Raw genomic sequence first — 27,516 nt, 5'->3', positions numbered from 1 at the left:
ATCCCCATCTTCTCTCTTGTCTTGTAGAGCAAACTAAATTTCTATACCCCATTACCTGTATTTCTTATTTCCCAGTTACATGCAAAAAGAGTTCTCAGTATATCATTTCTAAAACTTTGAATTCCAACTTCTCTCACTTCCTCCCTTCCCACCCATCCCCACTGAGAAGATAAGGAATTCAGTATAGGCTATGTATGTATAGTTTTGCAAAAGACTTCCATAATCGTTGTATTGTGTAAGACTAACTATATTTCCCTCCATCCTATCCTGTCCCTCATTTATTCTGTTCTCTCTTTTGATCTTGACCCTCCCCAAAAGTGTTTGCTGCTAATCGCTCCCTCTTCCCTTTTCCCTCCCTTCCATCATCCCCCCCACCCTGCTTGTCCCCTTCTCCCCTACTTTCCTGTAGTGTAAGATAGGTTTTTATACTAATTTGAGTGTGCATGTTATTCCTTTCTTAAGCCAAATGTGATGAGAGTAAGTTTCACTTTTTCCCTCTCACCTCCCCCCTTTTCCCCTCCATTGAAAAAGCTTTTTCTTGCCTTGCTGAATAAATTGTGGTATATGAATGTAATGAAATACTGTTGTGCTATAAGAAATGATGGACAGGAAGACTTCAGAGACCTGGAAAGACTTATATGATCTGATGCTGAGTGAAAGGTGCAGAACCAGGAGAACTTTGAACACAGCAATAAGGACAGTGTGCAAGGATTTTTTTCTGGTTCACTTAGAACTTCATTGCAATGCAAGGACTTAAAAAATTCCCAGTGGTCTTTTAAGGCAAAATGCCTTCCACATCCAGAAAAAGAGCTATGGAATTCAATTGCAGAATGTAGCAGATCATTTTTCTTTTGTAGTACGTTTTGGTTTGTTTTATGATTTCTCCCGTTCATTTTAATTCTTCTATGCAACATGACTAAGGTGAGGGTGTATTTAGTGGGAATGTATGTGTAGAATATAATTGTATGCTGTCTTGGGGAAGGAGTGGGGAGATATGGGTGAAGGACGGGGAGGGAGGGGAAAAGAATCTAGGTTATGTGAAAGTGATTGTGGAGTACTGAAAATAAATAAAACAATTAAAAAAAGACTAAGTGTATTTCCCTCCATCCTATACTTCCCCCCATTTATTCTATTCTCTCTTTTGACCTTGTCTGTCCCTAAAAGTTTACTAATTACTCCCTCCTCCCATTTGCCCTCCCTTCTGTCATTCCCCCATTTCACTTATCCCCTCCTCTCCTCCTTTCCTGTAGTGTAAAATAGATTTTCAAACCAAATTGAGCATGCAGTGTTATTCTCTCCTTAAGCCAAATGTGATGAGAGTAAGCTTCGCTTTTCCCCTATCATCTCCTTCCTTTTGAAGATTTTTGAAAAACATTGAAAAAGTTTTTTCTTGCTCTTTTATGAGAGATAATTTGCCTCATTTCATTTCTCCTGATCTCCCAATATATTCCTCTCTCACCCATTAATTTTATTTTCATAGCTATCATCACTTCCTATTCTACTCACCCTGTGCTCTCTGCCTCTCTCTGTCTCTGTCTCTGTCTCTGTCTCTGTCTCTGTCTCTGTCTCTCTCTCTCTCTCTCTCTCTCTCTCTCTCTCTCTCTCTATATATATATATATATATATACATAATATATGTGTATAATACCTCCAATTACCCAAATACTGAGAAAAGTTTCAAGAGTTGCAAATATTAGCTTTCCATGTAGGCATGTAAATAGTTCAACTTTAGTAGGTCCCTTATGATTTTTCTTTCCTGTTTACCTTTTCATGTTTCTCTTGATTCTTGTGTTTGAAAGTCAAATTTTCTTCAGCTCTGGTCTTTTCATCAGGAATGCTTGAAAGTCCTCTGTTTCATTGAATCACCATTTTTTTCTCCTGAAATATTATACTCAGTTTTGCTGGGTAGGTGATTCTTGGTTTTAATCCTAATTCTTTTCACTTCTGTGATGTAATATTCTAAGCTCTTCGATCCCTTAGTGTAGCTGTTAGATCTTGTGTTATCCTGATTGTATTTCCACAATACTCAAATTGTTTCTTTCTGATTGCAGTATTTTCTGCTTGACCTGGGAGCTCTGGAATTTGGCTACAATATTCCTAGGAGTTTTCCTTTTGGTATCTCTTTCAGGAGGTGATTGGTGGATTCTTTCAGTATTTGTTTTACTCTGCTCCTAGGATATCAGGGCAGTTTTCCTTGATGGTGCTGCTGCTGCCTAGAGCCTGTGCTGGGGGGGACCCTGCTCCCCTCTCACCCAGCTGGGAAAGCCCTGTCACTGACTTTTGAAGCTTCCTTTGTCACTTGTGGGTTGAGGGATCTGAGACCTTCCCTGCTGGGGATTCTGCCCTGGAGGCCTGTTCCTATCCTGTTCTTCCTGCTGGCAGGGCTGAACTCTGCTCAGCGCCTGGTGTGATAGACCTTTCATGTCAGTCTTCCATGCTGCCTTGAGCTGGAAATCTCCTTCACTCTGTCATTTTGTGGCTTCTGCTGTTCTAGTATTTGTTTAGAGTCATTTTTTACAGGTATTTTATGGGCTGTGGGAGGGAGCCTCTCCAGGTCCGTCCTTCTACTTGAAAGGTTCCTTCCCCCCTCTATCTCATTTTAAAAATGAGGAAACTGAGGCAAACAGGGTTAATTGACGTAACCAGGGTAGTATAGCTAGTCAGTATCCAAGGCCAGATTTGAACTCAGAAAGTTGAATCTTCCAGTCTCTAGGTAGGTCATGCAGTTTATGCACCTAGCTGCCCCGTATATTTGCCTTTTATTATTATTTTTGTTGTTATTTATGAACATGTAGTCTGTCCTGATAGAAAGTAAGCTTCTTGTTGGTATGTACTATTTTTTTTTTTGCCTTTATATCCCCAGCATGGCACATTGTGAGAAAGTGCTTAATTAATGATTGTTGGATTAATAATAGGTGTCCAATAGAGATTATTATTAGAAGATTTTCCCCCCTTTAAGCTGCATTTTCATGTTGTAATTTTTTTAGTAGTCCATACGCTGATTCTTAGATTTTCTAATTTCTTTTTGACTCTGAGCATGCATTCTTGTGCTAATTTGATTGATTTAAAAAATATTGTACCTACTCTGCAGGTTATAATTATAGATACTATGATTCCTTTGTACTTGTCCATGAAAGTTTAGTGTTCATTTTAACTTTCTTTGTCATATTAGCATCAGTAATATTGAGTAAAGAGCAGAGAGTGCCATTTACAGTATTTGTTAAAGAAAACATATAAAGAATGGATTTAGTTTTAATTAGTGTATGATAGGCTGACTACAAATATGAAGAGAGCAGTTTGGCATGATGAGCAGGCTGCTAAACTGGAGATGTATCCATTGAATAGCTTGTAGTGAGTTCTTTTCTTTTTGGGTTGTGACTGATGTTGCCAAATGTTGGCTCAGGGAAAGCTGTTTTGAAAAATTTTGAAGAAACAATCAAATAGACCTTTTCCAGTTACAGAAATAAACTTAGTGTTCACCCCAATGCATGTGTTTGCAAAAAAGGAGTGCCTGTAGCAGAGTGATTTTGTTTTGGCATGGAAATTTGGATAAATTGAAATGAAGGTATTACTTCCCTTCTTTCTTTGTAAAGTGTTACATAAATAATCTATAACATTATATTATCAAATTGTAAGGTATCCCTCTTGGAGTATTAGTCTTGGCATTGTATGTTTTTGGGAGGCAGTGACATATAATGCAAATTCTTTTTAAAAAATTTTTGTTATTTTGTTTTCAGTGTTCTACAGTCACTTCCATATGACTTACATTCTTTTCCCCCTCCCTTTCCCTCTTTTCCCCTTCCTTCCCTCCTCCCTCCCTGAGACAGCATACAGTTTTATGCGGGTTCTACACATACGTTCCTATTAAATGAATTTTCACCTTTGTCATGTTGCATAGAAGAATTAAAATGAATGGGAGAAATCACAAAACAAACCAAAATGTAATATAAAAGATAATGATCTGGTGCATTCTGCAGTTGAATTCCAAAGAACTCTGAGATACCACATCACACCCATCAGATTGACTAGCGTGACAAAACAGGATGATGGTAAATGATGGAGAAGATGAGGGAGAGTTGGAACACTAATTCATTGTTGGTGGAGCTGTGAGCTGATCCAACGATTCTGGAGAGAAATTTGGAAGTATACCCAAAAGGCTACAGAAATGTGCATACCCTTTGACCCAGCAACACTGGTTCTAGGACTGTATCCCCAAGAGATCATAAAAATGGGAAGTGGTCCTACATGTACAAAAATATTTATAGCAGCACTCTTTGTGGTAGTTGAAAGCTGTAATGCAAATTCTTTTTTTATTTTTTTATTTTTTTATTTTGTAATGTTTAACAATCACTGCCATACAATTGTGATTTTATCCCCCCCACCTACCCCCCACTCCCCCCTCCCTCCCCACGACTGCATACAATTCTGTATAGATTCTACATATACTTTCCTATTGAGTATATTTTCACTATAGTCATGCTATGTAGTCAGACTAAGATAAATGAAAGAAATCGTATAACAAATCAGAACATGATACACAAACACATACACATACACAAACATGATCTGCTACAATATGTGAGTGACTTCCATATTTCTCTCTCTGAGTGTGGCAGGCATTTTGCCTTGAGATCCTCCATTGGGATTTTTTTTTTTTTTTTGGTAAGAAGTTCTTGTGTTATTACACAAATCTAAGTCTACCAGAAAAAACTCTCACACACTGTGGTTGTTGCTGTGCATAAAGTTCTCCTGGTTCTGCTCCTTTCACTCAGCATCAGGTCATATAAGTCCTTCCAGGCCTCTCTGAAGTCTTCTTGTTCATCATTTCTTATGGCACAATAGTACTCCATTACATTCATATACCATAATTTATTCAGCCATTCCCCAATTGATGGACATCCCCTTGACTTTCAGTTTTTGGCAACTACATAGAGTGCTGCTATAAATATTTTTGTACATGTGGGACCCTTTCCCATTTTTATGATCTCTTGGGGATATAGTCCTAGTAGCGATATTGCTGGGTCAAAGGGTATGCACATTTTTGTAGCCCTTTGGGCATAGTTCCAAATTGCTCTCCAGAATGGTTGGATGCGCTCGCAGCTCCACCAACAATGAATTAGTGTTCCAACTTTCCCACATCCTCTCCAGCATTTATCATTTTCTTGTTCTGTCATGTTTGCCAATCTTATAGGTGTGATGTGGTACCTCAGAGTTGTTTTGATTTGCATCTCTCTAACCAATAGTGATTTAGAGCATTTTTTCATATGATTATAGATAGCCTTAACCTCTTCCTCTGAAAATTGCCTGTTCATATCCTTTGACCATTTATCAATTGGGGAATGACTTGTATGATTATACATTTGGATCAGTTCTCTATATATTCTAGAAATGAGGCCTTTATCCCCGAGCTTAGCTGTAAAAATTCTTTCCCAATTTACTACATCCCTCTGGATTTTGGTTGCATTGGGTTTGGTTGTGCAAAAACTTCTCAGTTTAATGTAATCAAAGTTATCCATTTTGCATTTCATAATGCTTTCTATCTCTCCTTTAGTAAAGAATTCTTCCCTTCTCCATAGATCTGATAAATACACTATTCCTTGCTTCTCCAGTTTATTCATGGTATCAATCTTTATACCTAAATCATGTACCCATTTGGATTTTATTCCTGTGTACGGTGTCAGGCATGGGTCTATGCCTAATTTCCGCCACACTGTTATCCAGTTTTCCCAGAAATTTTTGTCAAACAATGAGTTCTTATCCCAGAAGCTGGGGTCCTTGGGTTTATCAAACAGAAGGTTGCTATATTCCTTGCCTACTGCATCTTGAGTGCCAAGTCTATTCCACTTGTCTACCTCTCTGTTTCTTAGCCAATACCAAGTGGTTTTGATAATTGCTGCTTTATAGTACAGTTTGAGGTCTGGTAGTGCTAGGCCACCTTCCCAAGCATTTCTTTTCATTAGTCCCTTTGATATTCTGGACCTTTTGTTTTTCCAAATGAATTTTGATATTATTTTGTCCAGCTCTAGAAAGTAATTGTCTGATAGTTTAATTGGTATGGCACTAAATAAGTATATTAATTTGGGTAGAATTGTCATTTTTATTATATTAGCACGGCCTATCCATGAGCAACTAATGTTTTTCCACTTACTTAAATCTGACTTTATTTGTGCAAAAAGTGTCTTGTAATTGTGTTCATATAATCCCTGGGTTTGTTTTGGCAGGTAGACTCCTCAGTATTTTATACTGTCTACCCTAACTTTAAATGGGATTTCTCTTTCTATCTCTTGCTGTTGGACTTTGTTGCTAATATACAGGAATGCAGAAGATTTGTGTGGGTTTATTTTGTACCCTGCAACTTTGCCAAAGTTGTTTATTAATTCTAGTAATTTTTTACTTGAATCTCTGGGATTCTCTAGGTAAATCATCATATCATCTGCAAAGAGTGATAACTTAGTTTCTTCTTTGGCTATTTTAATTCCTTGGATATCTTTATCTTGTCTAATTGCTACAGCTAACATTTCTAGTACCATATTAAATAATAGTGGTGATAATGGACAACCTTGTTTCACCCCTGATCTTATTGGGAATGCATCTAGCTTATCCCCATTGCATATAATGCTTGCTGAAGGTTTTAGATAGATACTGCTTATTATTTTATGGAAAGTTCCCTTTATTCCTACATTCTCCAATGTTTTTAGTGGGAATGGATGTTGTATTTTGTCAAAAGCTTTTTCTGCATCTATTGAGATAATCATGTGGTTTTTGTTAGCTTTGTTGTTGATGTGATCGATAATGCTAATAGTTTTCCTAATATTGAACCAGCCCTGTAGTCCTGGTATGAATCCTACCTGATCATAATGTATTAATCTCGTGATAAGATGCTGTATTCGTTTTGCTAGAATCTTATTTAAAATTTTTGCATCTATATTCATTAGGGAAATTGGTCTATAATTTTCTTTCTCTGTTTTGTCTCTTCCTGGTTTGGGTATCAAAACCATATTTGTATCATAGGAAGAATTTGGGAGGACTCCTTCTTCCCCAATTTTCAAGAATAGTGTATGTAGTATTGGAATTAACTGTTCTTTAAATGTTTGATAGAATTCACTTGTGAATCCATCTGGCCCTGGAGATTTTTTCCTAGGGAGTTCATTGATGGCTTGTTCAATTTCTTTTTCTGAGATGGGGTTGTTTAAGTATTCAACTTCCTCTTCTGTTAATCTGGGCAATTTGTATTTTTTAAAATATTCATCCATCTCGTTTAGATTATCGAATTTGTGGGCATAAAGTTGGGCAAAGTAGTTTCTAATTATTGTTTTAATTTCCTCCTCATTGGAGGTGAGTTCACCCCTTTCATTTTTAATATTAGTAATTTGGTTTTCTTCTTTCTTTTTTTAATCAGATTGACCAAAGGTTTATCAATTTTATTAGTTTTTTCATAAAACCAACTATTGGTTTTATTTATTAATTCAATAGTTTTCTTAATTTCAATTTTATTAATCTCTCCTTTGGTTTTCAGTATTTCTAATTTGGTATTTACTTGGGGATTTTCAATTTGTTCTTTTTCTAGCTTTTTCAACTGCAAGCCTAAGTCATTGATCTCCTCTTTCTCTATTTTATTTATGTAAGCATTCAGAGATATAAAACTTCCCCTGATAACTGCTTTTGCAGTATCCCATAAGTTTTGGTATGTTGTCTCACTATTGTCATTCTCTCGAATGAAATTGTTGATTGTTTCTATGATTTCTTCTTTAACCCAACCCTTCTTTAGAATTAGATTATTTAGTTTCCAATTGATTTTTGGTTTCTCTTTCCATGGCCTTTTATTACATGTAATTTTTAATGCATTATGATCTGAAAAGGATGCATTGATTATCTCTACCTTTCTGCACTGGATTGTGAGATTTTTATGTCCTAGTACATGGTCAATTTTTGTAAATGTTCCATGTACCGCTGAGAAAAAGGTATATTCCTTTCTATTCCCATTTAATTTTCTCCAAAGATCTATCATATCTACCTTATCCAGAGTTTTATTTACCTCCTTAACCTCTTTCTTGTTTATTTTGAGGTTGGATTTATCTAGTTCAGAGAGGGGGAGGTTGAGGTCCCCCACTAGTATAGTTTTGCTATCAATTTCTTCCTTCAACTCCCCCAACCTCTCCTCTAAGAATCTGGATGCTATACCACTTGGAGCATACATGTTTAGTAATGATATTGCTTCATTGTCTATGGTGCCTTTTAGCAGGATATAGTTTCCATCCTTATCCCTTTTGATTAGATCTATTTCTGCTTTTGCTTTGTCTGAGATTAGGATTGCTACTCCTGCCTTTCTTACATGAGCTGAAGCACAATATATTCTGCTCCATCCTTTGACCTTTATCCTATGTGTATCCCCCCGTTTCAAACGTGTTTCTTGTAAGCAGCATATTGTTGGATTATGGCTTTTAATCCATTCTGCTATCCGTCTCCGTTTTATGGGAGAGTTCATTCCATTCACATTCACAGTTATGATTACAATCTGTGTATTTCCCTCCAACCTCTTTCCCACCATTTGTGCTTTTAGCTCTCCCGTCTCCCTTCCCCTCCTCAATAGTATTCACTTTTCTCCCCCTCCTCCTGCAGCCTTCCCCTCCTTCTTTTGACCCCCCTCCCTTTTAGTTCCCTTTACTCTTATTGCTTCTTTCCTCCCTTTTAGCCACCCTCCCCTTTCTTCCCCCTTGCCCTCCTACTACCTATAGAGCTAGTTAGGATTATCTACTTAAGATTATTGTTCCCTCCTTTGAACAAATCAGATGAGAGTACCTCTCAAACAATGCTCATCTCCCTCCCCTCCTTCCCTCTACTATAGTTTTGTACTTCTTCCTGTGATATAATTTGCCATTTTCTGCTTCCCCCTTTCCACACCTCCTATTACATTCCCTTCTCATACTTAAATCATATTTTTGACATGACATCATTTACTTTATGCCCGTTCCCTCTACATATATCCCTTTTATCATAATAGCTGCACAGTTCTCAAGATTAACAGGTATCATCTTCCCTTATAGGGAGGTAAACAGTTTGCCCTAATTGAGTAGCAAGTTTTTGTTTTTGTTTTTTCCCCTCTGTTTACCTTTTTATGATTCTCTGGAGACCTGCATTTGAAGATCAAATTGTCTATTGAGTTCTGGTGTTTTGGTCAGGAAGCTCTGGAAATCCCTTATTTCGTTGAATGACTTTCTCCTTGCCTGAAATGTTATGCTGAACTTTGCTGGGTAGTTGATCCTTGGTTGAAGTCCCAACTCCTTTGCCTTACGGAATATTGGGTTCCAGTTCTTTCGATCTTTTAATGTAGAAGCTGCAAGGTCCTGTGTGATCCTGACTGTGTGTCCTTGATATTTGAATTGTTTCTTTCTGGCTGCTTGTAGTATTTTCTCCTTCACTTGATAGCTCTGGAATTTGGCAACTATATTTCTTGGGGTTTTGAGTTTGGGATCCCTTTCGGGAGGGGAACGGTGGATTCTTTTGATGACTATTTTGCCCTCTGAGTCTAGTATTTCTGGACAGTTTTCCTTGATGATTTCCTGGAAGATATTGTCCAGACTCTTTTCTTCATCATGGGTTTCTGGCAGGCCAATAATTCTTAGATTTTCTCTCCTGGATCTATTTTCCAGGTCAGTTGTTTTTCCAATTAAATATTTTACATTTTCTTCTATCTTTTCATTCTTTAAATTTTGTTTGACTGATTCTTGTTGCCTCATTGAGTCATTAGTTTCTACTTGCCCAATTCTAATCTTCATCATAGTGTTTTCTTCAGTTAGCTTTTCCATCTCCTTTTCCATCTGACCAATTTTTCCCTTTAAGGAGCTATTTTCTCCATTTAATTTTTGTACTTCTTTTTCCATTCGACCAATTTTCCCAGTTAGGTTTTGGGTTTCCTTTTCCATCTGATCAATTTTCCCAATTAGGTTTTGGGTTTTCTTTTCCATTTGATTAGCTCTTCCTTTTAGGGAATTATTCTCTCCATTTAATTTTTGAACTTCCTTTTCCATTTCTTCAATTTTCTTTTTCAGGGTGATCTCATCAGTGAATTCTTTTTTTATAGTTTTAAAATCATTGGCCAGTTTTTCTTTTATATCCTTCTTCAGACGTTCCAGGTAATCTAGTTGTGCTTGCGAGAAATTCATAGTCCCATCTGAGGTTTCAGATGGAAGTACAGTCTCAGCTCTAACCTCTTTGGTGTTTGTGTTTTGGTCCTTATCCCCATAGAAAGATTCTATGGTTTTTTCACTTTTCGTCTGCTTTTTCCGATTCATGATGTTGGCTGAGTGTTGTAGCTTTTGGTTCTTTCAGTCAGAAGGTAGAGATCTTTAAGTTGAGCTGATGTGTGTCTAGGCTAAAAGCAGGCTTTTGTTTTTTGTTTCCCCCTGTAATGCAAATTCTTAAGCTGAGGTTCATGGGTTGAGGAAGACAAGGTCCATGTACTTGTAAGTGGGAAAACTATATTTTTACTGACCCCTAAGTGAAATTTTAACATTTCTGTAAATAATGAATGTAGACAACAAAATGTTAATATGAAAATGGGCCGGCCTGTAGGTTTTATCCTACAGGTTCCATGACTGAGGAGAAAAATGGTTAAGAACACTTGGAGTGAATTAAGAGCTGTCTTGAAAGACAGAAATCTCTGGGTACAAGGTCAGTCTTCCATTCATAAGCAGGTCACTGAAGTTCTGAGTGCTCCAAGCCGGTTCCCTGAGCAGGTGTTCTTAAACTTTTATTTGTTTTCAGAGATCATTTTGGCAATCTGGTTAACCTATAAACCTTTTCTTAGAATAATGTTTTTAAATGCATAAAAAAGGAAATGAATTATATTGAATTAGTTTTATATATGTGTGTGTGTATATATATATATATATTTAAATGATAAATTCTAAGTTAAATGCACAGTTGAATTTACTTTTATTTAGTTGGCTAATTTCAGTGAGTCTAGTTAAGTTTTGTGGTATATTATCAGGAGCATTAAATGCACACTTGAAGTTTAATAATATTAAGAGTTAAGATTAATTAGGAGTTTCAGCTGTAATAGGGAATTCAGCTGAAAGAAATAGGAGTCTGAGATATAAGTGGAGAAATGACACTCCTCAAACGAGAGATCTGAAACAAATGGGGCACACATGTGCCCCTTGTGGTTACCTAGTCTTGCAGTTGCATCCTCTGGACAGTTTAACAGTTTTCATTTCTCTCATAGCCCACTGTTTAGCCCATTTTGTCCTAACAAAAAAAAAAAAAATATCACAAGTCCATGAGACATGTTGCAACTGGATTTATTATAAGAGAAATGAACATGTATGTGAAATTCCAGGTGCCCAGAGTTCACATCCAAACGGAAGGCCACATATTTATGACATTGCAACAAAGGGAAGAGGAAGGACAGAAATCTCCTAAATGGAAGTGGCCTAGGAGGAGGAAGAGAGCAGTAGGGGTTGGTAAAGGACTAAGTCCTTCTTAAAGGAGAGTTTTTTTTCCCTTGGGAATTATTGCACCATGAATCCTGGACCATCTCCAGTCATTCTGAGGAATATCAGGTCACTGGATTCAGATGGCTCTGGAGGAGAATTGAGGCTGGTGACCTGCACAACCCTCCCTCACTCAAAACAAAGTCAAGTGTGAGTCATGTCATAATTTCTCTGATGGCATGGTCTTCTTCCTTCAGCAGCGATGGATGAACAAAAGAAGACCAAGAAAATAGGATGATCTGCTTATCTGTAAAGGTCCCAGCAGTCCAAGCAATTTCTCAGTCTAGTACTGGTTGACTGCCATCTGTCTTGATTTCCTTGGATAAGGAGGGATTCCAGTTTGGGGTATGAACAAGAAATTATGTCAGCTCAGGGCAGGCTTTGTCCTTTACATACTTTTATCTCCTAATCTTGTGATCTTATGTATTTTTGTCTATAAATGTGAGCTAATAAATATAGTAATTGCTAGTGCCAGAAAAACTGAAATTAGATATAGTATGTTTAAATTGGGAAATAACAATTTTTATTCTTAAAACTTCCTTAAACATGAAAATGTTCATGCTTTTCATAGTACAGGGAAATTGTTTTTATAAGTTTGGTAAATACACAGTGAAACACTTTAAAGTATATTGTCTTTAAAAACTACGGTAAAATTGAGTATTTCTATTTTACAGAAGTGTTAAATGAATATAATTAAGATTTTTAAAAAGAATTTAATAATATACATAAGAAATGGGTTTATTTCTAAGAATGATAAATTTTGGTAAATTATATATGCTTGAAAACTAACATTAATAGGAAAATGTTTGCTTGTGCAATTGTTCTGTCATACCTGACAAAGCATAAAAAATTCTTTTTATCAGTCTTTTAATTGAAATATTAATAATTTCAGATTCTAGTTTTATAGTAGGATAAATTGGCAGCCTATTTTATAAAGCCACAAATTATATTCATTTAAAATTATTAATGAAATTGAGTTTTCTTTGAAACAGAGGTTTGTTATTTGAAATTTGTTTTCTGGTTATAACTGTATTTTTTTCTTTAGATCACAGTCTTAAATTATAACTTTTAAAAATCTGTTTATTCAATTTTAGGTATGCTATACCTCCAGAGCATGGAAAGCGACTTGAACGACTAGCTCAAGGTAAAATTATTTTCAACATTTCTTGTCTAAACAGTTGTCAAAAATTCCTCATTTCTCTTTCATGGTTTGCAATTAAGTATAGATTGCCAGTTTATTTGTCATGGTTTAATTATTTTACAAACATTGTCTTTTTTAATACTTCTGTTATTATATGTCACTATACTGGGTACGTTTCATAAGAAGTCTAGCTTACACATATATCTAATTCATTGAAGGGCTCCTGTGTCCCAGTGGATCATGTGACTTCAATTTTCTGATTTAGACACATTGCAATGGTTATTTTTCCCTTTCATTTCAGTGCTTCTACTTATCCATATCCTCAGAATCTTACTGCATTGAATGTAGTCCAGGGTAAATGTAAAGGCATATTTAAAGATGAAGCATAATAGATAAATTATACATTTCTTATTATTAATGGAATCTAGTACTAATTGCATCGTTCCTTTGATAAGATCTCTGATGACTTCACCCAGAGTTCCTGAAATGCTGATTTTCCTCACAGTATTTTGACAAAGTAGAATTGAGTACTGTCTTAAGGAGACATGATATATTTCAATATTTCCAATATTTTAGAAAATAAGTTTTATGAATATGCTTTATTTAAGCATAATTCATGTACACTTGTTTTGGTATTTGAAATATAATACAACTGCATGATAAGATGCTAGAAAAAGCATATTTTTATCATGAATATCAAGAACAACTTTACTTCAATGAATTGGAAATAAAATTTGGCATTTGCTGTCAGAAATAATAGGAATTCCCTTAAGTAACCTATCAGGTGTTCAGAGAGAAGCATGGAGAAAAAAACTGGAGGGAGAAAACATTTTTAAAGGCAAAGATATTACTTTGAAAAAAGTCATTATGGAGATAATTGCTTTGTCTGTTTGAAAAGCTGAATTATATCATGCTGTATATATTTGGTATGTTACAGTGTTTTCTAGCCTATGGACCATGGAGTTATTGCAAGGAATCCATGAATTCATATGTGTACCAACATTATTTTGCTATTTATTTAATGTCAGTATGATTTCCAAAATAGACAAGCAAAACATCCCTTCTGTGAATGGAATGATTTGCACATGTAATGCTATTTTGCCAATAAAAAACAGATATTATTGTGATGAATAAAATACAGATTCATTTGAAAGCATTCCAAATTTCATAGTCACTTTTTCCATTTTATTTTTTCTTAATGGATGTTAAAGTTATACCAGTACCACGTGAGGGGATGGGGACAGGGATTATGCACAGAATTTTTTCATATTGAAAAGTATTTGAAACCAAATACTTAATGGTGAGTTAAAAAAAAATTCATACATTTATTTGCTTTCTACCAAGGCACCATGGGAAGTTTGGGGTGGGGTGGTTTGCAATCATCAGTAAGACAAAGGATTGAAAATTTCCCCTAAATTTATTATAGAATTTACCTTCAAGGGAACTATTACTATTATTATTTTGAGGCAATCAGGGTTAAGTGACTTGCCCAGGGTCACACAGTGAGTGTCTGAGGCTGGATTTGAACTCAGGTCCTCTTGACTCCATCCACTGCTCCACTTTGCTGCCCTTGGAGCTATTATTTTATTGAGGTTGAAAGTTTTAAAAGTGAAATGTCAAAACTAAAAATCCAACCACAGTGGCTTATTTGAATATTTCTTCCCATCCTTCTTAGCAGTTGGAGAAGGACTTTCCCTCTATCATAACCATTTTTACCCCAGAAGTTGTTTATTTTTATGTCTTCTGCTGAAGTTTTTATTTAAGAAGTTAAGGTTTTTCTTTGTATGTGCTTTTGTACTATTTTGCTGACTATTGATTTGGCCAAATTCATTCATTGTATGCTACTTTTAAGACAACCACTTACCTGCTCACCATGGGTACAAGGAGATTTCACTGGTTGGAGTTCTGACTTTCTTGTGTTCTCTTCAATCCTAGGGGTATTAAAGCCAGCCTGGCTATTGATAGAAACTTTAAATATCTATATAAAGGAAACCTATTGTATTTCCATGTTATTTGGTCACTCTTTTCTCACCTTTAGAAATGTTTAAGATGTGATATAGTCCTCCGTAAATTCTTGAAGTATTTTACAAATTTTAAGATGCTACATAGTTATTTCTTAGTTTTGTTTTTTTCCTCTTTGCTGTTTAAAAAAGAATTTCTTTAGTTTCTTCTTTTCATTCTCTTTCTTGTATGAAAGTTATGAACCTTCATTTTCTGATTTGTCATCTATGGTTTAAATTTATTTTTAATCTCTTTTTTTTCCCTTCATGAACTTAGAGCTTCTGAAGCACCAGGTCCCTTTTCTTTGTTTTGTCCTTTATAGAACTTGTCCCGTCATCTTCTCACTCCCTGTCCTCCCGCTCCACCTTGCCCAGGTGGTGGAATAGTTCACTAGGCAAGGAGTTGGGAGCCTGAGTTCCAATGTGATGTTGGACCAATCACTCAGTCCTCTTTGTCTCAGGATCTTCAGCTGTAAAATGAGGATAATAGCACCTCATGGGATTGTTGTGAGAATCAAAGGAACTTGTTTTTTTTCCCTGTTTTGTGTGAAGTGCTTGGCTTATAGTAGGTACTATATAAATGCTCTTATTATCATTACTATTATTTCTTTTGTGCTTAACTCTTAGACATAATAGTGCCCATGAGAAATAATGTGAGTGAAAATAGTACCCCATGTTAGAAGTTACCCCTTTGTCCCAAGTATTCTATCCCATGCTTCCCTCATTATCATTATTCTTTCCATTGCCTAATTATCCCATCTCTGGGCTCACTGCCCTGTTCCTCCATGGGTCCATGTTGCACCAGGACCTCCAGTTTGCCTTTTCCTAAAGCACAATGTAGTCCATGTTGATGGACTCTATTCTCTCAGAGACGCTTATGTTACTGTCTACCAATCCTGCCTAAATTAAGCTCATGGGAAGGTCACCATTTCCTTTTGCTTGAATACGCTTTTTTTCACTGGAGAGCTCTCTTCATTGAGATACTCTTCATCATTTGAATTAAGACTTCTTCCTTTCGTTCTCCTGTTTTCAGTCTGTCCATTCTGCCTTGTTCTTCCCTGTGATTTCCCCCCCACAAAATATATGTATTTATTTGGTAATGGGGTTGCAGCATTTATTCTACAGTGCTTCAGTTCTGATCCTCCATGTTAACTTCTCACTTTAAATTCCAGTTACATTTTTTAACCCTTTTAATACTTTGAAAAAATATTTATTTCTCCCCCTACCCCTCAACCTCTGGGTCAGTAAAAATGGTGTAATTTATTTCATTACTTATTATTTCCTTTGTCATTGTACTTTTTGGTATTTCTTTTTTGTTTGTTTGTTTTTATTCTTGTTGTTTGGTGTATGTGCAACTTAAATATTCTGTCACTTTTTTTCTTTTTTAAAGCCAAGAATGTACCAGATGCCTCTCATTTATTTAGTGTGTACCCTATCCTCCACCCTCACACTACACCCCTGCTTTTTTTTGGACAGTTGGGCTGAAGTGTATGTCATTTCGGGTTGCATCTTGAGTTTTTTCTTTTTGTATTATGTTATTCCATTTGACCTTGCACAGCCCTCCCTCAACTCAAAGTCAACTGCAAGTCACGTCATTGTCTTGTAATCTCTTTCTGTCTAGGTACCAGGTCTCTTTGCTATCTCTTGCTCCTGAAGCTTCTGCTGTTTCTGTCTTGCTTAAGTCACACTGCTGGTGTTGTTTCCATGTGTGTCCCGGTCTAGCCTCTGCCCAGGGTCACAGACCCTTTCTTTTGAACTCCTGAGTTGTCATGGGCTAGAAGAGTGCCTCACTCTTTTTGTTGGTTCTGCTGCTCTAAAATTTAAGGCGTTATTTTAATGTTGTTTAGAGGGGAATGTTGTTAGAGATCAACTGATTGCTTCTCTGCTCTACTGTCTTGACTCTTTCCTTCAGCTATTATTGCTATTAACAATAATATTACATCCCTTCTGATTCCTGCCATCTATTTCAAAACTCCTTAAGCACTTTCTGTGTTCATAGCCAGAATAGCCTGGTCATGTTCAGGAAGTCTCTTCTCGCAGCTTCTGGAACAGTGACTGGTCTTTCCTTTTAGGTGTAGACAGTATAGTTCATGAAGTGAATAGTGTCAGACTTAATGTCAGGAAGATAGGAATTTGAATTCTTCCTTAACCTCTTGCTGTGCGATCCTGGGCAAGTCACTTAGCTTCTTTTAGCCTCAGTTTCCTCATCAGTAAAATGGGTACAATCAAAATACTTACCTCTGAGGATCAAATGAGATGTCAGACATGTAGAATGCTTTGCAAGCCTTTTGAGGTACTATTATTAACATTATTATTGCTGTTATTATTGTTGTTTTTAGCACTTGTTCTCCGGGCCTGGTCCAGCCTCTGTGGGACTGGTGGTGTAGAAGGAAGACACGATCTTTCCTTTTCCATATTCCATATCAGGAATTGAGGGATTGCTTTGTCTCTCAACTCCTCCCCTCCCCTCTCAAGAATACGAAGGAATTCTCTGGGCTAACATTACATTCAATTTTCCAATTACGTTAGACATCCCTCTGAATACAAAGGCTTACATTATACTGTTCTGAATAAATAAGTCTACTGCAGGAAAGGTTTCATTTCCAGGAGGACTATCAAATACTCTGAGAAGGACATTGAATTCTAAATGAGTCAAAAATCAAGAACAGGCAGGTGTTCTGTCTTCATTTGTTAACTGAATCTTTTGTTATTTGTGATTTCTATCAGGTGAAATTTTTTCATCATTTGTTCATCCCCATGTTTTATTTTCTATCTGTCTATGACTAATTTAATAATTAAAGGTGACCTGTAAAGATCCTGTTCATTGCCTTGTCAGTAAATTTTCAAGACAGTTTTAAGATGAAACCTGAAAGTTATTCTTATCTAAATTAAAAAGGGATTATATAGTAGAGTTAGTCATGCTTTTTTATTGAATTATTAAAGTTCTCATATGTTAATAATTACAAATCCACAGTGATTTTTCTATAGTGTAATCAATTGCATTAAGACCATTGTAATTGTGATCTTGATCTTTGTCAGGGAAAAACTTATTTTCATGAGTATTAACATGGATGAGTTCTGGGTCTGGATGGTGGATTAGAGAAGAGCTTAAAAGTCGATTACCATAATCCTAAATACATAAGTAAAGAACTTTGTGTTAAAACTGTATGCTAACATCCTTCCAGTGATAATTACATCCACATTTCCTATTATTTCATCACAGGAGAAATATAACGAACAGGCATCTTTATACTTCATTTTGTCATCATTGAACAGTAAAAACACTGCCCAGGTTCTTTTAGTATGTTGTCTTAAAATGACATGCCATCCAAATGGTGCAATTTATTTAATCAGGAAAAGGTTAAAAAACTTAAAGCATGAATGGGACATTCAAATTTAATTTGACTTCTAAGCAAAACTGTTTTCACTGTAATTCTTAGAAATGAAACAACAAAAAGCTGCCATAGGATAGTGGATTGTATGTATATAAATTTTATATATAATTCCACTGACCAGCCTTGCTGTAAATTCATTGAATACTGCTAAATAATTGAAAAGATAAAATTACAACACATGTGACAAAGTATTACAGGTTGTATAGGTCAAGGCAGCACTTGATAATAGAAAATTAAAGGAAGGCGAGGATATTTTCCATTATCTTGTCTGCACATCATAATTATCACCCTTGCCTTTAATGCATGAATGCTTTCATCTTGGATTTCCACTGAAATCTTGATTGCCTTGGCATCCACAATTATTTTATCTCAAAGACATTAGACTTGCATCTAATAAAGGCAGCAGTTTGATTTTGCCCTTCAGCTGCTTTCTCATTTATGTGTTTTTTTTCAATTTTTGTAGACATAAATGTAATAAAAATCTTAAGCAAACTGTTATTGCAGTTTTAAAACTCATTATGTTCATTTGCACTGCCATTGAATTCTTTAAAATTTTTCCTTTGAAATCAGTTCGAAAATGTAAAAGAAAATAAAAGGATAGTGGCAAATTTGAGTAGATAGTATAGTAGTTTTTAGTGAAAAAAAAATTCTGCTAATTGAATGTTTATTTTGAACTGAAATAATATCCTTTGTATTCTATTATACCAATAAAAAAGGATTAAAATGTGAAGGAAAATATTTAGTTTCATGCATATTTCACCATTCTGTGAATTATACATTACCATAATTAATAAAGCCATGGTTGAATATTTATTTTACTGAAAATTGCTGAACCCTTGAATACTTCATAGGATTAAAACCTTTAAGAGCAGGTATAGAAGCAGCAAGCTATGATGGACGGGGGTTTTTCTTAAGTAAACTTGTTGTGGTGGTCATATTGGATTTCTTTCATTCTATGTAGTACAATTTTGCTTGTAATATGTCGTCCTTCCCTATTTATTGTCACACATTTTTCAGTGGTTATTATCATCAGCAGTAGTGAGCAAAGGAATTAAATAAATTTGGAACGCACTTAAAAGCATTTTGCCATCTTTGTTGTATTTTTATTAGTAACGTTAAGTTTAACCACTGTGGCAAGTGAAAATTTCTAAGAGTTTTCTAGGTAAATTATAATTGGTTTTATTAACTACAGATAACAAGTAATCAACACAATGGGTTCATTTGTTCCTCTGCGTGATCAAAGAGACCTGATCTGTGGAACCTTAAATACTTATAGAGCCTTTGGAGATGGGAATGCCATCCGAGGGTGAAAATCAACTCTGATTGGTTAACAAGTAGTGAAAGAATGAACATTATAATGAAAGGTTGCCTTATTCTGTTGAAGGTCTTGGGCATATCACTCAGTCTTTGTCAAAGGCATGAAGTGTCTATAACTGTATCATCCTGTCTAGGGTGCATCTAACAAAAAGGGGGGATCGTCTTCTACCTAGACCAGTCTGACTAAAACACAGTGGGCCTGAATCTATCAATTCACCAAAACTAGAATTTATTTACCTTTTTATCGGATCTGAGTTTTTCCAGTGTGGTGTGTGTCTGCCCAAGATTTCATCTTATCACTAACCATGACCTTTAAAGACTAGATATCCTGTAGAGGTTGATTTCTTTTTTTGTTGTTTATTTTTTTAATATAAATTTATTTTCAGTTTTTAACATTCAATTCCACACAATTTTGAATTTCAGATTTTCTCCCTATCTTTCCCCATCCCTCCAGCATGTAATCTGATTGCCCTTTTTTCCAATGTGCCCTCCCTTCTCTCATTCCCCACCCCCTTCTGTTTTCCTGTAGGGCAAGATAAATTTCTATATTCCATTGCCTATACATCTTGTTTCCTTAATGCACATTAAAGCAAACTCTAACATTCATTTTTAAAGCTTTGAATTCCATATTCTCTCCCTTTCCCCATCCCTCATTGAGAAGGCAAGCAGTTTCATAAAGGTTATACATGTGTGGTCATGCAAAACACCTCCATAACAGTGATGTTTAAAAGACTGACTGTATTTCCCTCTGTCCTGCTTGCCTTTGGTTTATTCAGTTTTCTCCTTTGACCTGTTCCTCTCCCAAAGTGTTTGTTGCTGATTATCCCTTCTATTATCTCTCTTATTATTCTCTTATTCACTTCCCTTCTGCTTTCCAGTAGGGTCAGATAAAATTCCATTACCAACTGAGTGTGCATGTTATTCCCTCCTGAAGCCACATCTGATGAAAGGAAGGTTCGCTTATTCCCTCTCACCTTTCCCTTCTTCCCCTCCATTATAAAAGCCTTTTCTTATCTCTTTTATGTGAGGTGATTTACTACATTCTGTTTCTCCTGTTTCCTTTCTCCTAGTACATTCCTCTCAAACCTTAATTTTCTTTTTTACTTATCATTCCTTCATATTCAGCTCATCTTTTCATGCTTCTCTTGATTCTTATATTTGAAAGTCCAGTCTTCTATTCAGCTCTGGTCTTTTCAACAAGAATGCTTGGATATCCTCTGTTTCATTGTAGAAACCATTTTTTTCCCCTGAAGTATTATACTCAGTTTTGCTGGGTATGTGATTCTTGATTTTAATTCTATCTACTTTGACCTCTGGAATATCATATTCCAAGCCCTCTGATCCCTTGGAGTAGTAGCTTCTAAGTCCTGTGTTATCCTGATTGTGTTTCCACAATACTTGAATTGTTTCTTTCTGACTGCTTGTAATATTTTCTCCTTGACCTGGGAACTCTGGAATTTGGCTGCAAGATTCCTATTAGTTTTCCTTTTGGGATCTCTTTCAGGAGGTGATGGACGATTTCTTTCCATTTCTATTTTATCTTCTGGTCCTAGAATATCAGGGCAGTTTTCCTTTATAATTTCTTGAAAGATGTCTAAGCTCTTTTATTGATAGGAGTTCAATAATTTTTAAATTATCTCTCCTGGATCCATTTTCCAGGTCAAGTTTTTTTCCAATTAGATATTTCACATTGTCTTCTACTTTTTCATTCTTTTGGTTTTGTTTTATAATTTCTTGATTTCTCATAAAGGCATTAATATCCATGTGCTCCCTTCTAATTTTTAAGGAATTACTTTCTTCAGTGTACTTTTGAACCTCTTTTTCGATTTGACCCATTCTGCTTTTTAAGGCATTCTTCTCCTCATTGGCTTTTTGGACCTCATTCGCCATTTAGGTTAGTCTAATTTTAAAGGGATCATTTGCTTCAGCATTTTTTTTTTTTTTGGTTTCCTTTAGCAAACTGTTGACTTTTTCCATGTTTTTTTGCATCACTCTCATTTCTCTTCCCAGTTTTTCCTCCACTTCTCTCAATTGATTTTCAAAGTACTTTCTGAAAATCCTCTTTCATGGCCTGAGACCAATTCATATTTTTCTTTGGGGCTTTGGATGCAGGAGCTTTTCACTTTGTTGTCTTCTTCTGACTGTGTGTTTTGATCTTCCTTGTCATCAGTCCTGTAAGAAATTACCTCTTCACTGAGAAAGTAAGAATTTATAGTCTCTTTTTCCTGTTTGTCCATTTTGCCAACCAGTTACTTGACTTTTGAGCTTTGTTAAGTGGAGGTCTCCAGAAGCAGCCTCAGTTTCAACTGTGGCTATATCTGCCTTTGGTCTGAGAATGGGTCTGGATCATGCTCCTTTCTCAGCCAGATGAGAAGACTTTTCCCACAGACCTCTGAAGCTGTTTTTATCGTTTGTGGTTTGAGAAGTCAGGAATCCACAGCTGCTGCCCTTGATTCAGTCCCCTAAGGGCTGCTCCTGCTCCAACCCTTCCTGCCGACCTTCCAGTCTTGGGCTGGAAATTTGCTTGAGCCTGTCATTTTGTGGCTTCTTCTGCTCTAGAATTTGTTTAAAGTAATTTTTTACAGGTTTTTTGAGGGGTTTTTGGGGAGAGCTGTAGCAGGTCCTTGTTTCTACTCTGCCATCTTGGCTCCACCCCCACCCCCCAGGTTGACTTCTAAATGAGCAAAAGAAAGGGAAACTCAGTCCTAAATCAATAATTGCCTATTAATATAAGGGAGAAATAATAATTTTCCAATAAAATTGATAAACCTTTGGTCAATTTGATTAAAAAAAAGAAAGAGGAAAACAAATTACCAGTATCAAAAATGAAAAGGGTGAACTAACCTCCAGTGAAAAATAATAATTTTTCTTGCCCTATGGAAGAAAGAAATATAGGTAGAATAGTGAAAATTGGCATAATATTGTTGACTATATTTTCGAAACAAAAAAATAGGCAAAGTAGTGAAAGACAGTTCATATAATTTTGTGAAGAGATTCTTAATATTTTCTTACAGATATAGCTTACGAAGAACTTGTTGATTTTAAAGGAGGAAAATGTACTGTTATTAACTGTCGCCATGGTAAATACATATCCCTTTACACATTTATTTCACTTGATAGTCTAAAAATATTATTAAAATGCCAACTTTTTAAAAGGATAATATAATAAAAGAAATCTGTTCTAAATGACAAACCTGAAAGGGTCTCAACCTAGCAAAAATGAAAAAATTTTAACTGCCTTCTTTCACTCTAATTTGTCTCCATATGTGTTTTGGGTAAATTATTTCAGTGTATGATATTTTATAGTATCATTAGTCTGATCTTGGCATCAAATGCATTGAATTAAATATTTTAATCTCTAACCTTGAATTTTGAAGTACTTTCATGTTAGTTGTTCAATACTTTCCCCTTCTTGTTTTTATTTTTTGGCTGTTTTAATTTAAAGCTTCTGTACCACTCATAGAATTCTTTTAAAATCATTGTGCACATACTGAAGAGTAAAGTGCTATTCTGATGAATATCTTCAACAGAAAATTAACTTAGATGTATACAGTTATAGTATATTAGTAAAAACCAACATTGAAAGTTGGTTGGCAGTAGTTCATTGTATATATGTACGCATTGTATATATGAATGCATAATTTTTTTAACTGCACTATATAAAGCTAGTTAACTCATTTTGAATGATCTTTTTATAAAAAAAATCATTAATGAGCATTTATTATGGGTTTAGTATGTATAAATATATACCATATTGTATATTATTGGGTACTATACCACATTACATCCTAGCAAAAGAAAGAAAGGCAAAACGTGGTCTTTGGTGTCAAGGAATTCACATTTTTATTTGGGAGAAGACATGCAAACAACTATGTGTGTATATAAGATATTTATTAGTTAAGTAGGAGGTAATCCCAGGGAAGGCATTAGCAGTGTGAGACTGGGGAATATTGGACATATTAAAAGCCTCTTCCTAGAGCTGGGATTTCAAGTGAGTGTTGAAGAAAGAGAAATCACAAGGCAGCAGCAAGGAGTGTCAGCATTGCAGGCACATGGGGATAAGCAGTGAAAAGTCAAGTGAGGTGGAGTATCTGATAGGAGGAATAGGAAGAAGGCTTGTATATCCGAATCAAAAAGTACTTGGAGAAAAGTGAAGTATAAGAAGACTGCAAAGACAGTAAGGGGCTAGACAGTTAAGGACTTTTAAAACAAATTGGATGATTTTGTATTGATCTTGGAGATAATAGGGAACCACTGGAGTTTACTGAGAAGTGATATGGTCAAACCACTACTTTAGGAATATCACTTCAGCAGTACAGTGGAGAATGGGAGAAAAATTTAAGGATGGAAACCATTCAACAAGCTAATTTAATTGTCTGCTCTAGGCATTAGGTAATTAAAAACCTGCTCCAAGGTGACACCTATGCACATGGAGAGCCGGAGCATAGATGAGAGTTTTCAAAGGCAGAAATGACAAGACATCATAACAGATTTAATGTGTTGGATGAACATGAGTGAGGAGTTGAAAATGATACCTAAGTTTTGACTCTGAGTGATAGGAAGAATAGTAGGGCCCCTTGACAGTTACAGCAAAGTTTGGAAATACATGAATATAAAGAATATATCTTTTGGATGTACTGAGTTTAGGATGAGACTTAAGGATGAGACATCTAGTTTGTAATCAGGAGAGATCAAAAAGAGGCAGTTAGGTTTGTTTTTAAGAGATCATTGATAACTTTGGAGATGGCAGTTTTAGTTAACTGCTAAGGTTTGGAAGCTCAGCTACAAAAGGATTAGAAGAAAGTGAGAGGAGAGGAAGTGGAGGCACAGAGGTAGCTTTCTCAAGGAGTTTAATCATGAAAGGGAGTAGAATAGGGACATGATTGCATTAACTGAGAATTTTTTAAGTATAGAGGAGATATGAGCATATTCCTAAGTAGCAGGAAGCAGCTAGGAGACCTTGGAGAGAGACTGAAATTCTTACTTGAATGCCCTCAAAAATATAATCACCCAAACTTATTTATTTATATTCATCTAAAAGTTTTTGTAATTTAGAAATACCCTAGTTAAGTCTTTTTGAGTTAAGTATGGAAAATATATATACATATTTCACAACTTTATTTGATAATGGTTACCTTTTTGGATTTTCTTTCAATGGGGGAAAAAGATGCTCTTTTTCCACAAGGCATTTATTTTTACTACTTAAAATTATAGGAACAATTTAAACTTATAAAAGTTTTTATTAAAAGATACTGTAGAACTTAGATGTAGCTTTAGATTATTGTTAGGAGCACCTATATTTTATATATCATATATCTTATATGCCATTTTCCCAATATATTGTGAGTACCAGGAGAAACTTCTACTTGCTTTTTGATAGGTATAACAATAATATGTGGTCATTAAAATTTTGATTTAATTTTAACACCTGGATTTTTAAGATATCAAACATAGTAAAAAAAATGACATACTATTATCTCTGTTCTGCAGACAGGTGAAAAAGGACATAGATCAAATACCTAATTTTCTCAAAGATTACTTAGCATTTTGGTGATGCTATGCTGGTGAAGTGTGAATAGGACACAATACCATTTTCTTCCCTTAGTCTTTTCTTTTAAATAAGTATTTATGTACTTTGCATATGCTATGCAATACTTACTCTATTTTTTCTAAGAGCAATTCAGGGGAGTATTTCCTACCTTGTAAATTTAAGTATTATTAATTCTATTGGGTTTATGGCTTATTTTTCCAAAAATTATTTTTACATAAAACAGATACATACTCATTGTTATCTTATTAAGGGCAGTATTATTCACGCTATTGATTCTGATGAGGTTTATTTCAGTGGGGTGCATATGAAGTGTGGACTGTGAGCTATTTTTAAAGTATGAGAATAATTCCTTAGTTGTATTTGTTACATTTGGAAATGAATTATTTTGTGTTCCTTTTTTTTAAATGAAAATTTACAAAACTTACTGATCTTTAATTTGAACTTAACTTGTTAATTGTTTGCAGTCCAGATAGAAATTTCATGTCCAAAATAGCAGAGTAAAGGAGAGTAATTAAACAATGAAAGCTCAATAGGCAATAGAATAATTCCATAAAGTTAAAATCCAGAATGCATTTGTTTGTAATTTATTTGCACACTTGAGGAATGATGGGTCTGGGAAAGTTGTTAGGTGAGACCCGGGAAACTACTTACACTGACATCTATGATAGCTCCTCCATTCTGTTTCTGCTTTTGGAGAAGCAGGAGACTGATTTCAGTAAATCTGGATGGTGAAAGCCAGTAAAGGTGAAGAGCAGGCAAAATATCTTATTGTTACTATTGAATGGGAGACACACACAAAGTTGTTCTTTTTCTTTCTGTCAGTCAACAAGCATTTCTTTTTTTTCCCCATTATTTTATTTGTTTTCAGTGTTCTACAGTCACTTCCATATCACTTAGATTTTTTCCCCCTCCCTTCTACCTCCCTCCCCAAGTCAGCATGTAATTTTATATAGGTTCTACACATACGTTCCTGTTAAATACATTTTCACCTTAGTCATTTTGCATAGAAGAATTAAAATGAATGGGAGAAATCATAAAACAAACCAAAATATAATACAAAAGAAAATGATCTGCTACATTCTGCGATTGAATTCCATAGTTTTTTTCTCTGGAAAAAACTTTCTTTTGCCTTAAGAAACCATTGGGAATATTTTAAGTCCTTGCATTGCAGTGAAGTACTAAGTCTACCAGAAAAAATCCTTGCATACTATAGTTGTTGTTATGTGTAAAGTTCTCCTGGTTCTGCTCCATTCGCTCAGCATCAGATCATATAAGTCTTTCCAAGCCTCTCTGAAGTCTTCCTGTTCATCATTTCTTATAGTATTTCATTACATTCATATACCACAATTTATTCAGCCATTCCCCAATGGATGGGCATCCCCTTGATTTCCAGTTTTTGACCACCACAAAGAGTGCTGCTATAAATACTTTTGTACATGTGGGACCCTTTCCCATTTTTATGGTCTCTTGGGGATACAGTCCTAATAGGGCTATTGCTGGGTCACAGGGTATGCACATTTTTGTAGCCGTTTGGGCATAGTTCTAAATTGCTCTCCAGAATGGCTGGATCAGCTCACAGCTCCACCAACAATAAATTAGTGTTCCAACTCTCCCACATCTTCTTCAACATTTATCATCATCCTTCAACAAGCATTTCTTCAGCACTATGTGTCAGGTACTCTACTAAATCCTAGGGAAACCACGAAAGGCAAAAAATAGTCCCTGTGCTCAGAGAGCATGTAAATAATTAGGTACGTACAAACTATATACAGAATAGATGAAAGTCATTTGAAAACAGAAGGCTCTAACACCTGGAGGTGGCTGAGGACTGGTAAATGCTTCTTTCAGAAGTTGAAATTTGAGTTGTCTTGAAAGCAATCGTGGAAACTAAGAAGTAGACTTAAGAGGGCAGAGCATGGCAGGGATGGAGAACAGTACACAGGATGCAGGTGCAAGATGAGCTGTTGTGCTCAGTGAACTTCAGGGTGGCTGGTGCAACTGAATCATAGACTGTGAGGAGTGGTATGAGGTGTAGAAGACTGGAAATCATGAAGGGGCCAGGTTATTGTTGTTGTGTTCATCCTTTGTTCTGAGGAAGATCATGACATCAGAGAAATGATGACATGATTTATACTTGACTTTGTTTTGAGTGAAGGGGGCGCTGTGCAGGTCACCAGCCTCACTTCTCCTCCAGAGCTATCTGGGTCCAGTGACCAGACATTCATCAGGATGAGTGGAGATGGCCCAGGACATAATGGGAGGCCTCAGCCTTTTCGGGTATTCACTTAGAGGGACGTAATGCCCTTTAGTGAATAGGCCTCTTTTAAGAAGTATGGCCCTTTTAATGAACAAAAGAAAAAAATGCATCAAGTTAGTAGGGAAACAGAAACTGTTACTATTGATAGTCACTCTAAGCCAGCCATCAAGTAGAACTTTGGCAGGGATTCACTATCGTCCGGTGTATGGGCTTCAGGGTGCGCTGGGTTTAAGGTTTTGGGAAAGAGAAGGAAGGAAAGAAAGAAAGGAGGATGGAAGGAAGGGAGGGAGGGAGAGAGGGAGCAAAGGAGGAGGAGAAGGAGGGAGAGAACGAGGAAGGACATCCAGCCAGTAAATCCCAAAG

General features: G+C 35.7%; 1 protein-coding gene across 22 annotated transcripts in view; it reads left to right on the top strand.

Annotated features, from left to right (window-relative positions):
• Positions 1-27,516, top strand: part of KDM4C (lysine demethylase 4C) — a 544,029-nt gene that overhangs the window by 170,753 nt on the left and 345,760 nt on the right. For all 22 annotated transcript variants that reach the window (XM_072596853.1, XM_072596740.1, XM_072596750.1 and 19 more), the window contains one exon: positions 12,587-12,636. In XM_072596853.1, the coding sequence (XP_072452954.1) occupies positions 12,587-12,636 (50 nt within the window). The remainder of the gene's footprint in view (positions 1-12,586; positions 12,637-27,516) is intronic.

This window comes from Notamacropus eugenii, chromosome 1 (assembly GCF_028372415.1).
Source record: "Notamacropus eugenii isolate mMacEug1 chromosome 1, mMacEug1.pri_v2, whole genome shotgun sequence".
Taxonomy (NCBI): Eukaryota; Metazoa; Chordata; class Mammalia; order Diprotodontia; family Macropodidae; genus Notamacropus; species Notamacropus eugenii.
This window is presented reverse-complemented; position numbering and strand designations above follow the sequence as displayed.